At 29.7% G+C, this 16,894-nt stretch overlaps 2 protein-coding genes across 2 annotated transcripts in view; one reads left to right on the forward strand and one right to left on the reverse strand.

The window, feature by feature from the left end:
* Positions 1-16,894, forward strand: part of LOC113377141 — a 642,509-nt gene that overhangs the window by 458,915 nt on the left and 166,700 nt on the right. The window lies entirely within an intron of this gene.
* Positions 627-5,673, reverse strand: LOC113376264. The gene is made up of 3 exons (XM_026616171.1): positions 5,527-5,673; positions 2,134-2,267; positions 627-738 (listed from the first exon to the last, which is right to left on the reverse strand). Exons 1-3 carry the CDS (start codon positions 5,671-5,673, stop codon positions 627-629), a joined length of 393 nt encoding a protein of 130 aa, XP_026471956.1.

Consider the following 16,894-nt stretch of genomic DNA (forward strand, 5'->3'; position numbering starts at 1 on the left):
TTGTTTTGTTTTGCCGCACTGTCTTGTGTACAGTGTATGTTTATTATATGTCAAGCGGTCACTATCCCCTTTTCGCTCTGTCTGTTTGGGTTTCGCGCCGCATCGAGGCGCTGAAGGGCACCATAGCGAGGGGTGGCTGCCGTCTCTATATCGATCGCCGAAACCAACCCCTCTGATAAAAAGCTCATAACCTCACAAGCTGCTGTCTAAGACGCGTGTTTAGTAGCATAGCATAACAAAAACAACTTAAACCCTTGCAAAAACAAGTCTTTCAAGCATATACCTAATAGTGTTCTATTCAAAACGTGATTCTAATGCGTCAGTGATAAACTTTGTCAAAATGAATAAAAAGCTCTGAGACCTGTTTATCACCACATAATGAAATAGAAAATTATGATGCAATGGTGTTCAAATAGTGATGTTTCTTTGTTTTAATACGGCCAAAATTATTATTTTTAGCAACTTGTTGATTAAATAATTTTAAATGCTAATAATATTTAAGTCACGTTTAACTTCAGCTTCTTTTTAACGAAGCACAATGAAATATGCACTATTGCAAACTGCGTTGGTAAAACATACAAGTAACACAATAGTATTAAAATATTAACTAAATTGACAAACACGTGTTAGCACTGATGACTTGCCTTGCCGATTCCCCTCGTGTTGGAACTGCGTAATACACCTATGGCATGCTGTCTGTACTCCTTCTCCAAATGGCCATGTTGTGCTTGTATTCGCCTGAAATTGATAAATAAAAAATAAAAAATAGTGGTTGCCCACACTATACCAACAATAACTTTCTAATAACAAGGAGTCCGTTTAAGAAACCACTTTCGCGCTGAAACTGTTCAAGTGCATCAAGCGCGTCTAGCGCGCGCTTCCTGTTACTTAGTGGTTCGGAACTATGATGTAACTCATTGCGAAAATGCCCTTAGAAGTTATAATATTTTAGTAAATTAATTTTCTTAAAAGAAACTATTTGGGATTAAAGATTACCGCTTGTTAATTTTTTGAAAAAAAAATTTATCCTATAACGTAAAATTAAGTATAGTTTATTACTAGGAAACGGAAATCGATCAGCCAATTCTGCCGTAAAATAGATCAATGCTATGGCAAGGCTATGTTACGCTGCTTGTTTTTAATATAAAATAGTACTAAAAACTTTCAAAATCCTATGTGTTTGCTGTGTAGTCAGGCGTTTTAAATATAGAATCTAATCCAGAAAACACACAAATGCCAAAAATGTTTATTATCATAAGTGCATCTATCCGATGTGTCATAATAACACATGCAAGAATTTAGATTGCATGTGTACAACTCCTGACTGCACAGCAAATACATAGCATTTTGACAGTTTTTAGTACCATTTTATATGAAAAAAGTACAGTAACATAGCGTTGCCATAACATTGGTCTATTTTATGGCAGAATTAGCCCACGAACTACATTGTAAATAGCATAAGTAGCATAATTAAATAAAAATATTAAATAAATAAAAATAAAATAAAAACATTAAATAAATAAAAATAAAATAAAAACATTAAATAAATAAAAATAAAAATATTAAATATCATGAATAGCGTAACTGTCTTCATTCTATATTCAATTGTTTTTATGCTAACATATTTATCAAATATATAAATTGGTATTCAAAAAATCAAAAAGTTAGTGAAAATTGAAGCAAAATTTAATTAGCAAAAAAAAATGAATATAACTAATTATTATTATTTTGAAAAAATTGTTTATAAATAATGAATCTCAGATTGTTCAGCAACTATCTGGATACTATTAGATAGTAGGCAACGTGCATGCCAGTGTTGCAAGTTGTTAACAACTGTAGATTTCCAGGCGCATTTACATTCAATATAAATATGAAAGTGTTCAATATATTATTTTTAACTAGTATATCATATTTTAATGAATCGTTAAGATTATTTTATAACAAATGCATAGTGTTACAATTTTTTTCTAGATTTCAAAAAAATCCTACAATTGCTTAATTCAATTTCCAGCGCAGTCTATGAAGGTGTTCGTTATATAGTACGGTTTGCTTCTGAATGAATAGGTTGAATACAACGCTTTTAGATTCCATTCTAGGCTGATATAAATAGAATTTAGTAGTTGAGATACTCACGAGATGGCAATTATCAATTCTTGCTTTTGCTGCTCTTTAGCTTTTATAGAACCTCCTTCTGCTAACGAAATCTGCAATTCTCTTTGCAGAACTGCTAGTTTCCGTCTCTCAGCTTCCAGAAGCAAACTTGTTACCTGTAATATTAATGGTAATAATGTACACATTTTAATAAATTAGAGTGCTTTAAAAAATACAGTAAAATCCCGCTCAGACGATTTTTCAGGGATCAGGTTAAAAACGAGTCTAAAGTAAGAAAGCGTAATATGCGGTATAGGAAAATATGTTTCAAAATGTAGAGACCGAAATGCAAGAAATCGTATTAAGCATTATGGTTTTACTGTGTAAGGTAGATGCAGAATTTCCTCATTTTTAATAGAATAGGGCGGGACACAAAGGTCTAACTTTAAGCAATTATATTGTAAAAACCAAATCAATTAAATCACAACAAATAACACATCAAACAAACAACTATCTGAACTATGTTCAGTAGAACTCCCAGCTTATTCATCACTGTAGAAATGTTTTTTTGTTGTTTTTCAAAAATTTGTCTCCTGGTCATTTTACCCCATACGCAAGGAAAAATGGGACAACCAGAGGTCGTCGAACAGATTTAATGTCTTTTTTTTAATTTTGAAGGGATTTTATGAAATAGCTACATTATTTTACCAATGCAAAATATAAATATACAATACAATTTTTTACAAATAACACTGTATATAACCTTGATCTAGTATTTTGTCAGAAATATTCACAGAATAACTATTTGTCGAATTTATCTCTTGCAAAATTGCTTTTTTTACCTTACTTTACTTTTTCATTTACTATTTTTATTGTATACACCTTTACCAGGATAAACGTTCAGTTGGTCCTTCTTACCCCACTCTCGTGTAAGAAGTTATATGAAAAAACCTGTTGAATTTTACGTAAAATTAACAATATATCTTATAAAACAATTCAATAAAGTATACTTAAAAAATATAGAATAAAGGTGATGGCTGGTTCTACATCTTTTGCCCTCTACTTTCAAACATTGTTGTTAAAAAAATCTTTACTTCACTTGGTTTTGAGATATATACGGTGGTGGACCTTTTAACCCGCAAACTTTTAGGCCCTGCTGTATCCTAAATATAATAATTTTGCCTAAAAGTTCATTTATAAAATTTCATCAACGCTTAGATTAAATAACAATACAATTATAGGTATATTCTTATTGTACCTCAAGACGAAGTGCTGTAACTATCCTAGACTAATTTTGAAAAAAATGATACTTTGAAATTGTTTGTTTCTGGGTTTTAATCTATATCTATAAAACTACCAGACCTACCTTTACCAATAGGCTATGAGCAATAAGAATACAAATTGAATGGCGTTAGAACTATCTAAATCGTTTCACGTTTCACGTCCAAATGAATTAATTTTTCTAAAGTATGCAATAGTGAACAGTGTCATTTTTAAAACATTGCTTTGAAATTTCAATAATTTATCAAGTTAAAAAGCGGAAAACAACCCATGAAACATTTTCCTCATGCATTTGTTATATTTTATCAATTCAAGCGTAATACCGATACTCGCAGTCTGTTGTATTGTAACATGAATATAAAACATAAGGAAATTACTTAGAGCGCAAGAAAATAATCCATATTTAGTATAATCATATATTCACGGTGGAAACCGCAAACATTCTGTTCATAAATATCTGAAATATTAAATCGCTTGCAACTGAATGAATACAATTGATACGCAATAAATAATTTAAGTACGAAATTATGCTAATGGAAGCAGTGTAGGCATGAAAGAGAATGATAAATGTTGTCAATGTCTTGAACTCAAGTCGATAATAGAAATTTTTTGATATTCTGTATAACCAAAATTTGAAGAGCGTATTGCGATCTGTTAAACAAAAAATGATTTAGTTTTTGTATATTTGCAAACTATTTTCTTTGTCCAAAAATAAGATGCATTTTTTCATCAATACCACGGTGCATTTTTGGTATTCTCTAGATGGTAAAATAGTACAACTGAAATAAAGCCATACTTTTACCTATAGAACCATATACTGCCTATCTTTGTTCTAATCAAGTCACCGTATGTTATGAGATCGCATGTGTTCTCTTGTAATAAAAAAGCGCATTCCTGCGTCTAGAACCATTTGTAGCCAGGATATCCTGGACACTATCCGGCCTGTCGGCAGACTTGACACACATGTCACTAAAGTCAGTATATAAACCAGTTCATATATTCACTTGTCTAACCTAATTACTTGCACTAATATTACAAGGGAACAAAATACGATACGAGATCAAAGTAAAAGTGGTGGAACATTATCCAAATGTTCGCTAGTCTTGTTTCCTATTTATGTACTTAATTTAAAACTACTTGTAATGACAGGATTTAAAATTATTTTACGGTTTTTCGTTTTGTAAAAAATAAGGCAATTTAATTAGAAACATATTTCTAGAATTGGTTTTTGAATCAAATTAAGATCATATACCACAAAACTTCAACATACAATCCATTCTTGATTCCTTATTATTCAGGGGCTTATGCTCCTCTATTTTGTAATTAAAGCTGCATATGATAACAAAATATGAAACATTCCTATGATATGCGATTTTGGGAGAAATAGGACAATTTTATTAAAAACATTTAGAATTTTCTAGTAAGCTGTAAACCTGTAAAAGTAAATATTGTAGCTCTTATATGTAGATCAAGTTAAAATTTTATACCAGAAAACGCAACGTATGACCTATCCCAAGAAACGCAAAACATAATGTAATAATATTTGTGAAATTGGCTTGTGGATATTTGTCTGTCCTGTCTTTATAAAATTACCATCATATTCTTACAAAATTTAGTATATCTGTAATTTGGTCAACGAGAACGTAATACTCGTCACATAAAATAAGGTACTCGGATCGAATTCCAATCAATTTTCAATCAACTGCGTACAAAAATAGTTGATATTTACTTGAAAAATTATTTAAAAAATAAGATATTAGTACAAATATATACAAAATGTGTTATAAAAAAGAATATAGAATGAGAAGAAAGAAAGAATGCAGAGTTAGAAGAAAGAGAGAAGGAAGAGTTGGAAGAACGAAAGAAGGAAAAATTGGAAGAAAGAAAGACGGAAGAATTGGAAGAACGAAAGAAAGAAGAATTGGAAGAAAGAAAGAAAGAAGAATTGTAAGAAAGAAAGAAAAAAGAATTGGAAGAAAGAAAGAAAGAAGAATTGGAAGAAAAAAAGAAAGAAGAATTAGAAAAAAAGGAGAATGTAGAATTAGAAGAGAGAATGTTGAATTAAAAGAAAGAAAAGGAATTGAAAGAAATAATTGAGATAACAAAAATTATAATCTACATACTAACATAAATTAATTAATATTTGACACTTACTTCAAGTTGCACTCCGAAAAGTTGTCGCGATCTGTCCGCACGCGGATTGACCGCCCGAGGATGATCAGCTGCTCCTTCGGCGCCCTCGCTACTGTCCTCAGGAGAGGCTACAGTCCGCGGGGGCTCCACGTTCTCTATCGGGCTCATAGTATTGAACTTCTGCAAAAATAATAAACAGATATGTTAATAATATTCAACCCAATCTCTGAACTATTTAAGTAAAATCGATATTTTGTCTCAAATCAGTACAAATTGTACTATTCTTTAATTCTACAAAATAATTCATTTTTGTTTTTAGATTCTTTTAAGTCGGTATTCCCACTGATGATTATAATGCATTAACCGGCACGTCACGTTTTTACAATAATTTCAAATGTAAGTGAGAGATAATAATAAATACTGATATTAAAATAATTGGTGTTACAAAGTTGTCTATAATGCAAGGACACGCTTCGGTTCTTTAATATAATTGCATCACTCAACGGATTGTTCAATAATACATCATCTTTTTGCAGCCTGTGCGTGTACAAAAGTTTATATGAATGCAAGAATTTACAAGAAGTACAAAATATTTGAAAAATAAATGAGCTGTAATGAGTACGTTTGAATAAGATGATTGGAACGTCGTCATATTCAACATTTTCATTTGTAAAGCGTTCGGATAGTTTCTCTTGTATTAATGAACTAGAACGTAAACAACTATATTGATAATTCTAATTTGTTCATTCCTATAATACTCTGTTTTTTGCAAAAATCTTTCAAATAACTTTTTTTTTGTCTTAATGTACTTACAAGAGTCTAGACTTAATATCTTACAAGAGATATCTATACATCAGGGTATCAATTCTATATTTGAATTTTAGTGAATGATTATTTAAAAAAGTGGTTTCAGTAATCCAAGTTCCAAATAATTATGTTTTTCGTGTTAGGATTTGGGTGTAAATTTTTGTGATATTTTGTATTACGATGCGATGAATTAAGAGTCCTCCACAGTTTCCACCATAAAAGCATTCCATCGATTATTATCTATTGATTAAGTCGAACTTTCACTAACTTTTGTGTCGATGCATGCGTAAGCTGATAATTTTGTTATTAATCACATTTCATACGTTCCCGTGAGAAACTACATCTACGTTTTAGCACAACATAATGACACGAAGCTTATAAATCCTTTTAGTATCCTCGGTGATACAAGAAGCTCGAAGTAAATGTGAAATTGCGAATCATCAGAAATAACCATTTCCAATACAAATACTGCTGCTGAATGAATTCGATTCAAAGGAATTGAATTAAAATCAGTTTAATTAATAAAGTATCTCTCGAGATGTCGTGTAGCGGAGTTATATTGCTTTTTAGTAATATATTTGCTTTTATAGAGGCTTTGATAGATTTATGATAGTGTTTGTGTTCTTAGGGAACTTAACATTTAAAAGAAACTTACGACGGTCTTCTATATGAAGTTGCATAAATGTTGCAATATATAGACACTGAAAACAAATCTATAAAATTAAATTTTTAATTAACACTAAAGTATAATTTAATAGATTTGTTTCTTAATTGCATTTCGTGTGGTTAAATTAAATACGTATTATGTATAGATATTTGTATGATTTCTCAATACCAAACACTTCTGAGATATAAATATTATAATTAAATCATAATTAAAATAAATAATATAAAGTTTTTACAAATTAGAAGTTCCTTTTTGAAGAAAATTTAACCTTTAAACTTAATAACAAAAATCAAAGAATTGCGAGAGAGGTGATACATTTTCTTAGAAGCTCGGATAGACGTAATGCCAACAAATTTAAATTTCATTTAAGTTTTGGCTTGTTAATTAATTTGATAACAGACATGCTTTAATTAAAGTTTGTTTTTGCCAGAAAATCCGACCTTCTAATTATATAGTTTCTCAACTTTTCTAGCCATTCTGAATAGTTTCAGTCTAAAATTGAAGTACGTGTGGGTCAATTTTTAAGCCCTTTTTTTCAAAAAGGACTGCACCGATTTAGCCACTTGATGTAGCTTGATTTTCGGACTTGCTTTGATTAGTTTTGTGCGACGATCTGTAGAGCCATTTTTTTATTAGCAGGAAAGTAGAAAAATATCTACAAAATTCTCTTCCACGTTATAGCCAAATATCCTGAACTGATTTTAAATATTTAGAAGTTGTTTGAAAAATCTCTTGAGATAAGGGATAGGTAAAGATCGGCTGGAACGTTTCTTCGTAATTAATTTTTGTCATTTTTTTTCACGATTTTGATGACTTTATAAAGATAGAGTTCATTCAAGGATATACTGAATTACTATGGCCATACGTCAAGTGGTTTAATTATAAAAATGAATGTTTGGAGTATAATGGCGTTTCCAGGACATACAAGTATTGTGCACTAGAACTAACTATAAATTTGTTCAAAATATCAGTTGCAAATTGAATTTACTAGCATTTAGTGAAATCTAAAACTTCATTTCCGAAATACACTAAAATTTTATAATAGCTAAATCCCAATTCTTACGTATTTGATTATACACGTATCGCGAAGTTCATGCGATTTGCCTAAACTTTGGGCCCTAAAGGCTAAATGCCACTTACATCTACTTACATTTTAAAAACGATTTGCAATATGTGACTATTATATTAATTTAGATTAGCTTAGTCAGTGATTAGCGAAAGTTTAATAGCAAATTAAATATTTAATCGTTCTTGAGGTCGTACAGTAAGAGAATTGGATAAACAACGCTTTTACAAAATGTTTGATTTATGGAATACATGATCACGTTTCCCGCGCAATGTGAATGCACAATATTGAATTTGCAATATACAAGTAATACAATAAACAACGTTGACCGAACACACCTTTGGCATATCTCAGACCTAACAAGCACCATACATGATTGCGAGAAAAGCCAATATCATGTAATTCTTACCAGCCGAAGAGTCGACGAAAGTTTTATTGGAAGGGCTTTGAGTTGATATCACCATAATCGTAAGAAAATTCGCCGATATATTAATCACGGTTGTAAACCGCAAATGTTCCATTGAAACTGAACATTTAAGTCCCATGTATGTATCTGATCAATTATGAGTCTTATCGGAACAATTAATTGTACGCGCCTTGTCTGCACAATTGGAATGTAACAAAATGCTATATAAAATTTGTAGTAATTAATTTTATCATTCAAAATAGTTCCAAAAACACTTTGCATGTGGAATCATAATGGTGCTGTTTCAATCCTCTTAATACCAATTCTCCAAATACTTATTAGAAATAACTAGAATACAAATTAATTTCCTAGCATAATTTTAATTTTATTCACATGTAAGTTTTGATGTTGAGATTTGAGAAGAGCTTTACCATGTTCGGTACTGTACGATCAATTGAATAAAATCGAAAGTGGTATTTCCGTGTTTTGCATTAGCAATCAATTCTAAACACAACATAATTATTTCTATCTGATGGTTCTACTACTTTATACATACGATGATTGCATTTATATTCTGAACATGTTCCTGAGTATTGTCAGAACAACTGATCTTCAAACTTCTTCAGGGATTGTCTGATTTATTGAACATAGTAAAATAAGACCCATAGGGTAAGTTATTGTAATCGTTCAAAAATCGAAATTGAAAATTTTGCATATCTTCACGTTTTGAAGGTTTCTGAACATTTTGGCATACATTAGAAAAAATGTATGGATACAATTTTTCGTCCACGTTTTCGGGCGCATGGATCAACTGATTTGAATGGTTCAAAAAACATTCGATTCCTATTGATAGGGAGATGTGCTGGTTAGTTTTTGGCAAAAGAGTGCAGAAAATAGAAATCGAGTTTTTGAGAGAACGGAGCATCCGATTTGAGTGATTTAAAATACATTTAATTCGTAATAATGTGGAGAAGTGGTGATTAGTTTTTCGCAAAAACAGTTCTAGCCATTTCGGAGATACGGAGCAAAATATGCAAAAAATGGCAGTTTTTGGGTAAAATAAGCATCCGAATTGAATGATTGAAAAAACTTTCTGCTTGAGTTAACAAAACGATTTTTTTTGGAAAAAAATAACTAAAATATATTTTTAAATTAAAAAAATTTTTTTTTCTTAATATCAAAAATTCGGATATTCAAAGTTTTAAATTCGACACATAAAGTTCCAGCAATTTGCCTCAAGAAACAATACACAAAGTACATAAATACGTGCCAAATACAAAAAAAAATATATATTCAACTATAATAAACGACAAATAAATTTGCGGAGATAAATTTCAATGTACTAATCACAAATAGCTTTCTTTCCTAAGTATTTTTACCATCTTATTCATTATTCAAAAAATCATTTTCTTAACCGTTTCGATATCGTCTAAAGTCTGCAAAGAGCTTTAGAAAGTCATCGCACTAATAGTAATGATAAAACTTTGTCGGATTGAATCCGTTCCAGCCACGGGGTTGCTCGGCGTAATTATGAAATAGTATACACAAGACAAAATACAACATATATAGAAAGTTTGGAATTTGATTACGAAATTATTAATAAGGAAACACGCGCTTATAAAAAAGAAACGAAATTTTTAAATGCAACCAAATTTATTCAGTAACATGCGGTGTCGGTGCGAATTTCGGAGTAATGAGCAAAACCAACGTCGCTTCAAATTCTATTACTTTAATTGGCAAAATAATTGATGCCAAAGAAAGTATTCCATTTTTCAATTAACCAAAAAAATGTTATTTACTATTGTACTACAATAAAACAAAGAACCAAATACAAAACTATTCTTTGATTGCCAGCAGAAAAAACTAATTGCAGATGTTATCAAATTTCCTTTATTCAATGTGTCTATGATTGCATTTGGACCGTAAACGAAACAATTGTGTTGAAATCAACAACGATCTCAATACTTATTCTGAACAAAATTTATGGTCGAAGACACGGACCGTTGGAGACACGAATTCTTACAGTTTACCTGGTCAACTTTAGTTTTCTTTATCGTAGTGTCACGCTCACCTCACAGGACTTATGATAGAATTAATGAAATGTACAAATATTCGTTACATGGAAATAATCAGTTTTTCATATATTTTCAGCTATTTCTTATCCGAAAGAAAAAGAAAAAAAACTTTTTTTTATCGTAAGACTGAGAATGAGTTCAGGTCCCAAAAAAATTAACTGTTCAAGCTTATGGAATAGCTTAAGTTTATTCTCTAACAATTCTTAGACTTTGGCGACATAAAAAAAAATAAAGGTTACCATCGATAAAACGACATTCGTTAAGATATCGATCGATTCATAACTACTGATTCGTAGGATTGTTCTATTATATAAATATGTTTATAAATGATTTGCAAAAGGAGCAATTGTAGCAAAAAAAGTATAAATTGAATATAAAATTCTGAAGATATAACATTTTTTTTAAGGGTAACTGAGTAACATATGAATCTACGCAAAAATTTAATGTTTGGATCTCGCTTCGTAATTAAAAATTAAAAATTAATGAGTTAATAGAAAGGGCGTTGATAATATATAAAAATCTACAAATATTTCAGTTCAATTTAAATGAAATCAGTTCCAGATTAGGCTGGCACTTGCAACGCCATTAATGGGCCAAGTAAATTTTATATGTGGCAATCGTTGCAATGAGTAAACCATCCAAATAAATTGTGTTAGCTATCCCTCTTACATAAATACTACATTCACAACCAGTTAGATCTTTTATATACTAACAATTTTCTAGAAATATTTTTATGGCTAAACAGAGTTTGCCAGTTCAGCTAGTATATATATATATATATATATATATATATATATATATATATAATCCTTAATATGGATATTTTCATTTTTTTTTGCTCCCAGGGGCTCAAATGCTTTCAAATTGATAAAAAAATCTCTGAAAATTTTTGCTCTTAATAATTAATTATTAACTTTAAGATAGTCTGTCTGCATTCTAACCAAAATTTCTTATGGAAATAACATGGGTAAAATTTAATTTGTTTTTTTAAAATTTCATAACTTAGCGACCATTGAATCAAAATTTTGAGAATAACATTGTATTTGCTTATTTTGATCATAAATAAAAAAAATACAAAAAATGATATATTTTGGATATATTTGGGAAGAAGCACCAAGAAACTTTGGTTGGAGTGCGGACTATCTTCAAGATAATATTGAAAACTAAAATTTTCAGTGAATTTTTTTTATCAATTTGGAAGCATTTGAGGCTCTGGGAACAAAGAAATTCGAAAACATATTAAAGACCACCCTTTATATATATGTATATATGTATATATGTATGCATGTATATATGTAGATCGTATGGTGACAAAAAAACAAAAACAGTACCTCATCGTTTATGAGTAATATGTATCCTATTATACATAATTATCTCTCCGTAAAGTTTTTAGGCAACTTTGGACAACTAATTACCAAAGCACACATAATGTTCGAGTCATCGAGTTAACACATTTATTTTAGTCGAGCAAAGAACATTTTGATAATTTTCAGATAGAAATTAGTATCCAATTACGAGCCGCCGATGTCGTGGTACAGTTTCTTGAATAACTGTAAATTAACAAAGATGTGAAGCGTCCTACAATCTTATTATCATCTTGCATAACGTGCTATGATGCATCTGCCGGGTGTTAGCGCTAGCTGTTAAAGTAGCAATCATTGTGAGAAATACAGAATATAACTGTTATTATTCTAACTTTCCTTATGCGACCATTAAAAATAATTGTAATATCCACTCTTTCGACGTGACAACATCTACATAGTCAGATTAACGGCGTTGATGCAAAAATACTAGTTATCGAATACGCTATTATGCTACTTCTCCCGTAGAATTTAGAGTCGATCGACGATGCCAGTTGGAATTTGGAAATTCTCCTAAAACTCATTAAGCAAATTGTTATAGACATTTGATTGATAGGAGACATTAATTGATTTTTAAAATGAACTAAAGCCGTAAAGTAAGAGTTAAATAGAGTTTAGTGGTGATATTTCACCTCAAAGTCGCTTTTATAGAAGGAAACCCAACGCTTATCCTGTCTATTTCAGACTTTTTTTATTGTTTATTTGTTTGTCATATACATTTCATAGATTTTTTTTATAATTTTATTTTATTTGATTGCATATAATTATATAGCGCATCATATATTCTTTTTTTGTCAATAATGTTATAAAATTGGTTGGAAGGGAGATTTTTTGCCTTACTATATCCCTTTTCCCATTTTTTGCACTCCATAATGGCGTGCTCGACATCCGCCTTAGTCGCTCCACCCAAGCAATTTCAGATTTATTTTATATTAAAAGTCAATCCTTTGAAATATTTTATTCTAATACAATTTTATTTTGGACATTTTAGACTAAAAGTGTATCTATAGCAAAGTATGCATAATAAATTAGTTGTCTAGTTTTTATATGGCAAACCTTTGAAGTATTATATTCGACTAGAGTTTTGTATTGGACTATGAAATCGCAACGTGTAACTACAATATCAAAGTATCATAACAAATTATTTTTAAATGTTGTAGAAGACAACCCACTGATTATCCTGTATGTTTAGATGTATTTTATATTAGAAATCTAACCTTTGAAGTGTTTAATTTGACTACAACTTTGTATTGGACTATTTAATTTTAAATGTAACTATAGCAAAGTATTTATAATACGTTAATTGTATATTTTTTAGAAGGCAACCTATTGTTTATTCTTCTATTTAGATGCATTTTATATAAGAAGGCAGCCCTTTGAATTATTTACTTCGACAACAATTTTATATTGAACTATTTAATCGGAAGTGTAAATATAACAGAGTTTGCGTAATAAATTAGTTGCATATTTTATTAGGATTTTTTAAATAAATGCTAAATTTTATGATGTAGAGTTTGAAGTTTCTGTTTGATGCAAAAAATATTATTTACAATCTTTATTATTTCAAATCAGAACAGGCAGGATTTTTAAAGAAATATTATTGTCTAGTGGGTTTTAAACTCTAAAACTTTGAGTGTATTTAAAATACAAATATAGTAATAGGAAAATATATTTAAATGATTTGTAATAATATATTGACAAATTTGTGATATTTTTAAATTTGCTATACTAATAAGTAATTTATTAGTATCACTCCCGCTCATAAAATTTGGAAAATTTGATCCCTTCAAATTATTCTTTCAAGTCACATAAGTTTTTTCATGATCTGGTTTTAAGTGATCAGTTTTTTGAAAAATATTTTACAAGAATTTGTCTTTGCTCGCTTATTTTTGTAAATTGTGCCAGTGTGATAAATTATCAAACGGGTATCAATGAAAGTTTACAATATATAAAGAATCGAAATATATAAGATTTTTATATGAAATTGAAACAACTGGTATAGTACAGCATTTGAATTTTGTCAGAATGATCTGTATATTTATTATATGAAAACTCACCATTGTGGCAATTTATATAATATACAATAAACAAATTCCCCAGGTACAATTAAACAATTTTCTACAATTAGATCTTTTTGAGTACAAAAAGCAGCACGTATTAAGCATGTATTTATTTCAACGGTTGCACATTTTTATTTAAATTTTCCACAAATCACACACACTTCAAAATTGATTAAATCTTCATATTTTCAAATATGTTTCTATTAATATCAACTTCCATGCCATATATCAAATATAATACTGTCGTTTTACCACAATAAAGAACTTGAATACCATTGAACTCGCAGCCGTCGTAAATCGCACTAATCTACTAAATTTTGACATTGAATTCTTTTAATACAATACATAAACTCGTTCGTCTATCAGCGGAATTTTTATCTCTGTAATATAATATAACAGATTAAATGAAACAGAAATTATCAGATAAATAATTTATTAACGAAAGCAATCAAAAGTAAGAGTAGAGCACAATGAAAATACCAAGTCTCGCTCTACAGAATATCGAATGAAGTTTTTGATAAATGATCATCATGCTCAATTTATTATTCAGGTCGTTCGCTCTTCTAATTAATCTTGGAAAAAATAATATTAGCATGCCCGCATGCTTGTTTTCTATAACGATTATTTGTATACAAATAAGTAAAGAACCGGGGGTAAGTTTCGATGACAATTTGAAGTTTTGAGCAAACACCATCGTCTTTAAGATACATTTTCTTGTCTCAGTAGTAATCAGAACTAGTGAGAAGTACTTGTCATACAAAAAAATGGTTTAAGATTTAACCTAATATTTTACAGGGAGGCAACCCAGAGGTTAACCTTTGTGTTGCGATTATATTATATCTAATATTTCCCACCGAAATGTAAAGACTATTTTCACTTGGTCCTATTTGAGATCCGTAATTTTTAGTGAATATCCCTTGTATCATACTGTTTGATACAGAGTTGGCTTTATTTCAATATACCATTCCTATACAGCAGTAAATGCATTTTAAACATTTCTACTTCACGATTTGATCAGAAGTCCAAAATGATCCAATTTCAAAACTACTAATAAATGCGAAAGAACTCTCATTACAGGGCGTCCATTAATTACGTGGGGTTTTTAGGGAGAGGGGGGTTTGACAAAAAAATCACGAAATATCACGTGCGGAAGGAAGGGGTATAGTAAAAGATCACGTGTTTATTTTGTACCTGTTATCTTTTTTAAAAAAATAAAGACAAATATTTTACAATTTTTTCTCCTAACTAAAAGTACACGTGATGTTTGGTTGGGGGGGGGGGTAAATTTGACCACGTATCACCAAGGGGGAGGTGGGGTCCAAAAATTCTTAAAAAATCGAAAAGCCGCCCCCTATACAACATGTTTCCATTTTAATTTATGAAGATTATTATTTATAGTATTTTTTTGATTTCAATATATTCCGAAATTCAGATATTTGTTTCAATGAAATTTTCTTATGTTGGTCCTAATTTTCATCATTAATAATCATTTCTCTTTCATATAATCAAAAATGTTCTAATTTGCAAGCATACCAGCTCTCACATTTTTGTGCTTGTTTACATAATTAATATTAATATATGTGTGCACTACTTTTTTGCAAATGATTAGCATATTTTGTTCTAATACTTTAATAATAATGAAGATTGTAAATAATACTTTTTGCATTAACTAGAAATTTTAAACTCTACATCATAAAATTAATCATTTCATAGATGATTTTTATGCATCAAGATATATTACCAATAATTATTGATTGATCAGTATCCAGTAATAATTATCAGTAATTATGATGATGATAGTAATATAATTTTGAGTTGCCCAGTAATGCACTCTATTTTACTAGAATTACATCTATTTGAAAGATAATACAAATATTACACTACTTTAAATGAAAATGACTATTATGAAAACATTAATGATATAAACTAGTTTAACAATATGCATAAATTGGATTCTTCTGTCTAAAAGGGTGTGTAAGATCATACAATCCTGCAGCTAATTTATTTGGATGATGGAATATATTCTGTCTTTAATTTGGGGCAGTTTGTTTAATTTTTTTTGTGTTTTCTTCCAATCAAAATGTCTGAGATTTAATAGTTTTTTGTATGTAGTTGGATTCATTTGTAATGCCAGTCGAATGTCTTGTTTTGCAACAGTCTTGTTTCAAATTAAAATTTACCACCACACATTGTCTCATTGAACTTCAGATTTCCTTTCTGATATCAAATGCATTTGTAAATACTTAGAATAGTTATTTAACCAGTTACTTTAAAATTGTATGTCACTGTGGCATTCAGAACTTTTATTTTGCATAGCAAATTATTAGCCGACTAATTATAATTTATGACAAAACGATTAGTATCTTTCGGTTTTGTGATTGGTATATGTAACCTTTCGTTTTCAACAGTTAATAATTAGATTTTTTTGGCCAACTGATCATCTGTGACTTTTTGCGATATCTGCTTAATTTTTAATGTGGATGACAGTATAATTATTAATATGTGGTATTGGAATGTTTTGAGAGTTTTATTAACAGTAATTAAAATATAATTTTGTAATGTTATTATCACATTATTTAAAAAGAAGTTTGTTATTAAGATTGATTCGTAAGAATCACGTTAATGTTTCATGTAAAAGTTTAAAATATTTTAAATGATGTAGCAAAACGTCCACGATTTAGATGTTCTATATTTATATTGGGTTCAGAACTTGCGTTGCGTGCAGTATGATATCAGGGAGGTATGATATTGATTTTCACCTAAAAATATAGATCAAGAATATATTTCCAGGTGAAAATAGCTTTTCCGGGCACTACTGTGCAAAGAAGTATGTAAAAATAAGCATGATAAAAAATTCCATTAGTGCGTTGAATAAAAAAGTAGTTTTTCGATACTTTACTACCATGATCGTTTTGCAGTTTAACTCGGTTTCCGAAAAATGTATCCT

The sequence above is a fragment of the Ctenocephalides felis genome, unplaced genomic scaffold, assembly GCF_003426905.1.
Source record: "Ctenocephalides felis isolate EL2017-DRISC unplaced genomic scaffold, ASM342690v1 CF-g0.4_SCAFFOLD_01886, whole genome shotgun sequence".
NCBI lineage: Eukaryota > Metazoa > Arthropoda > Insecta > Siphonaptera > Pulicidae > Ctenocephalides > Ctenocephalides felis.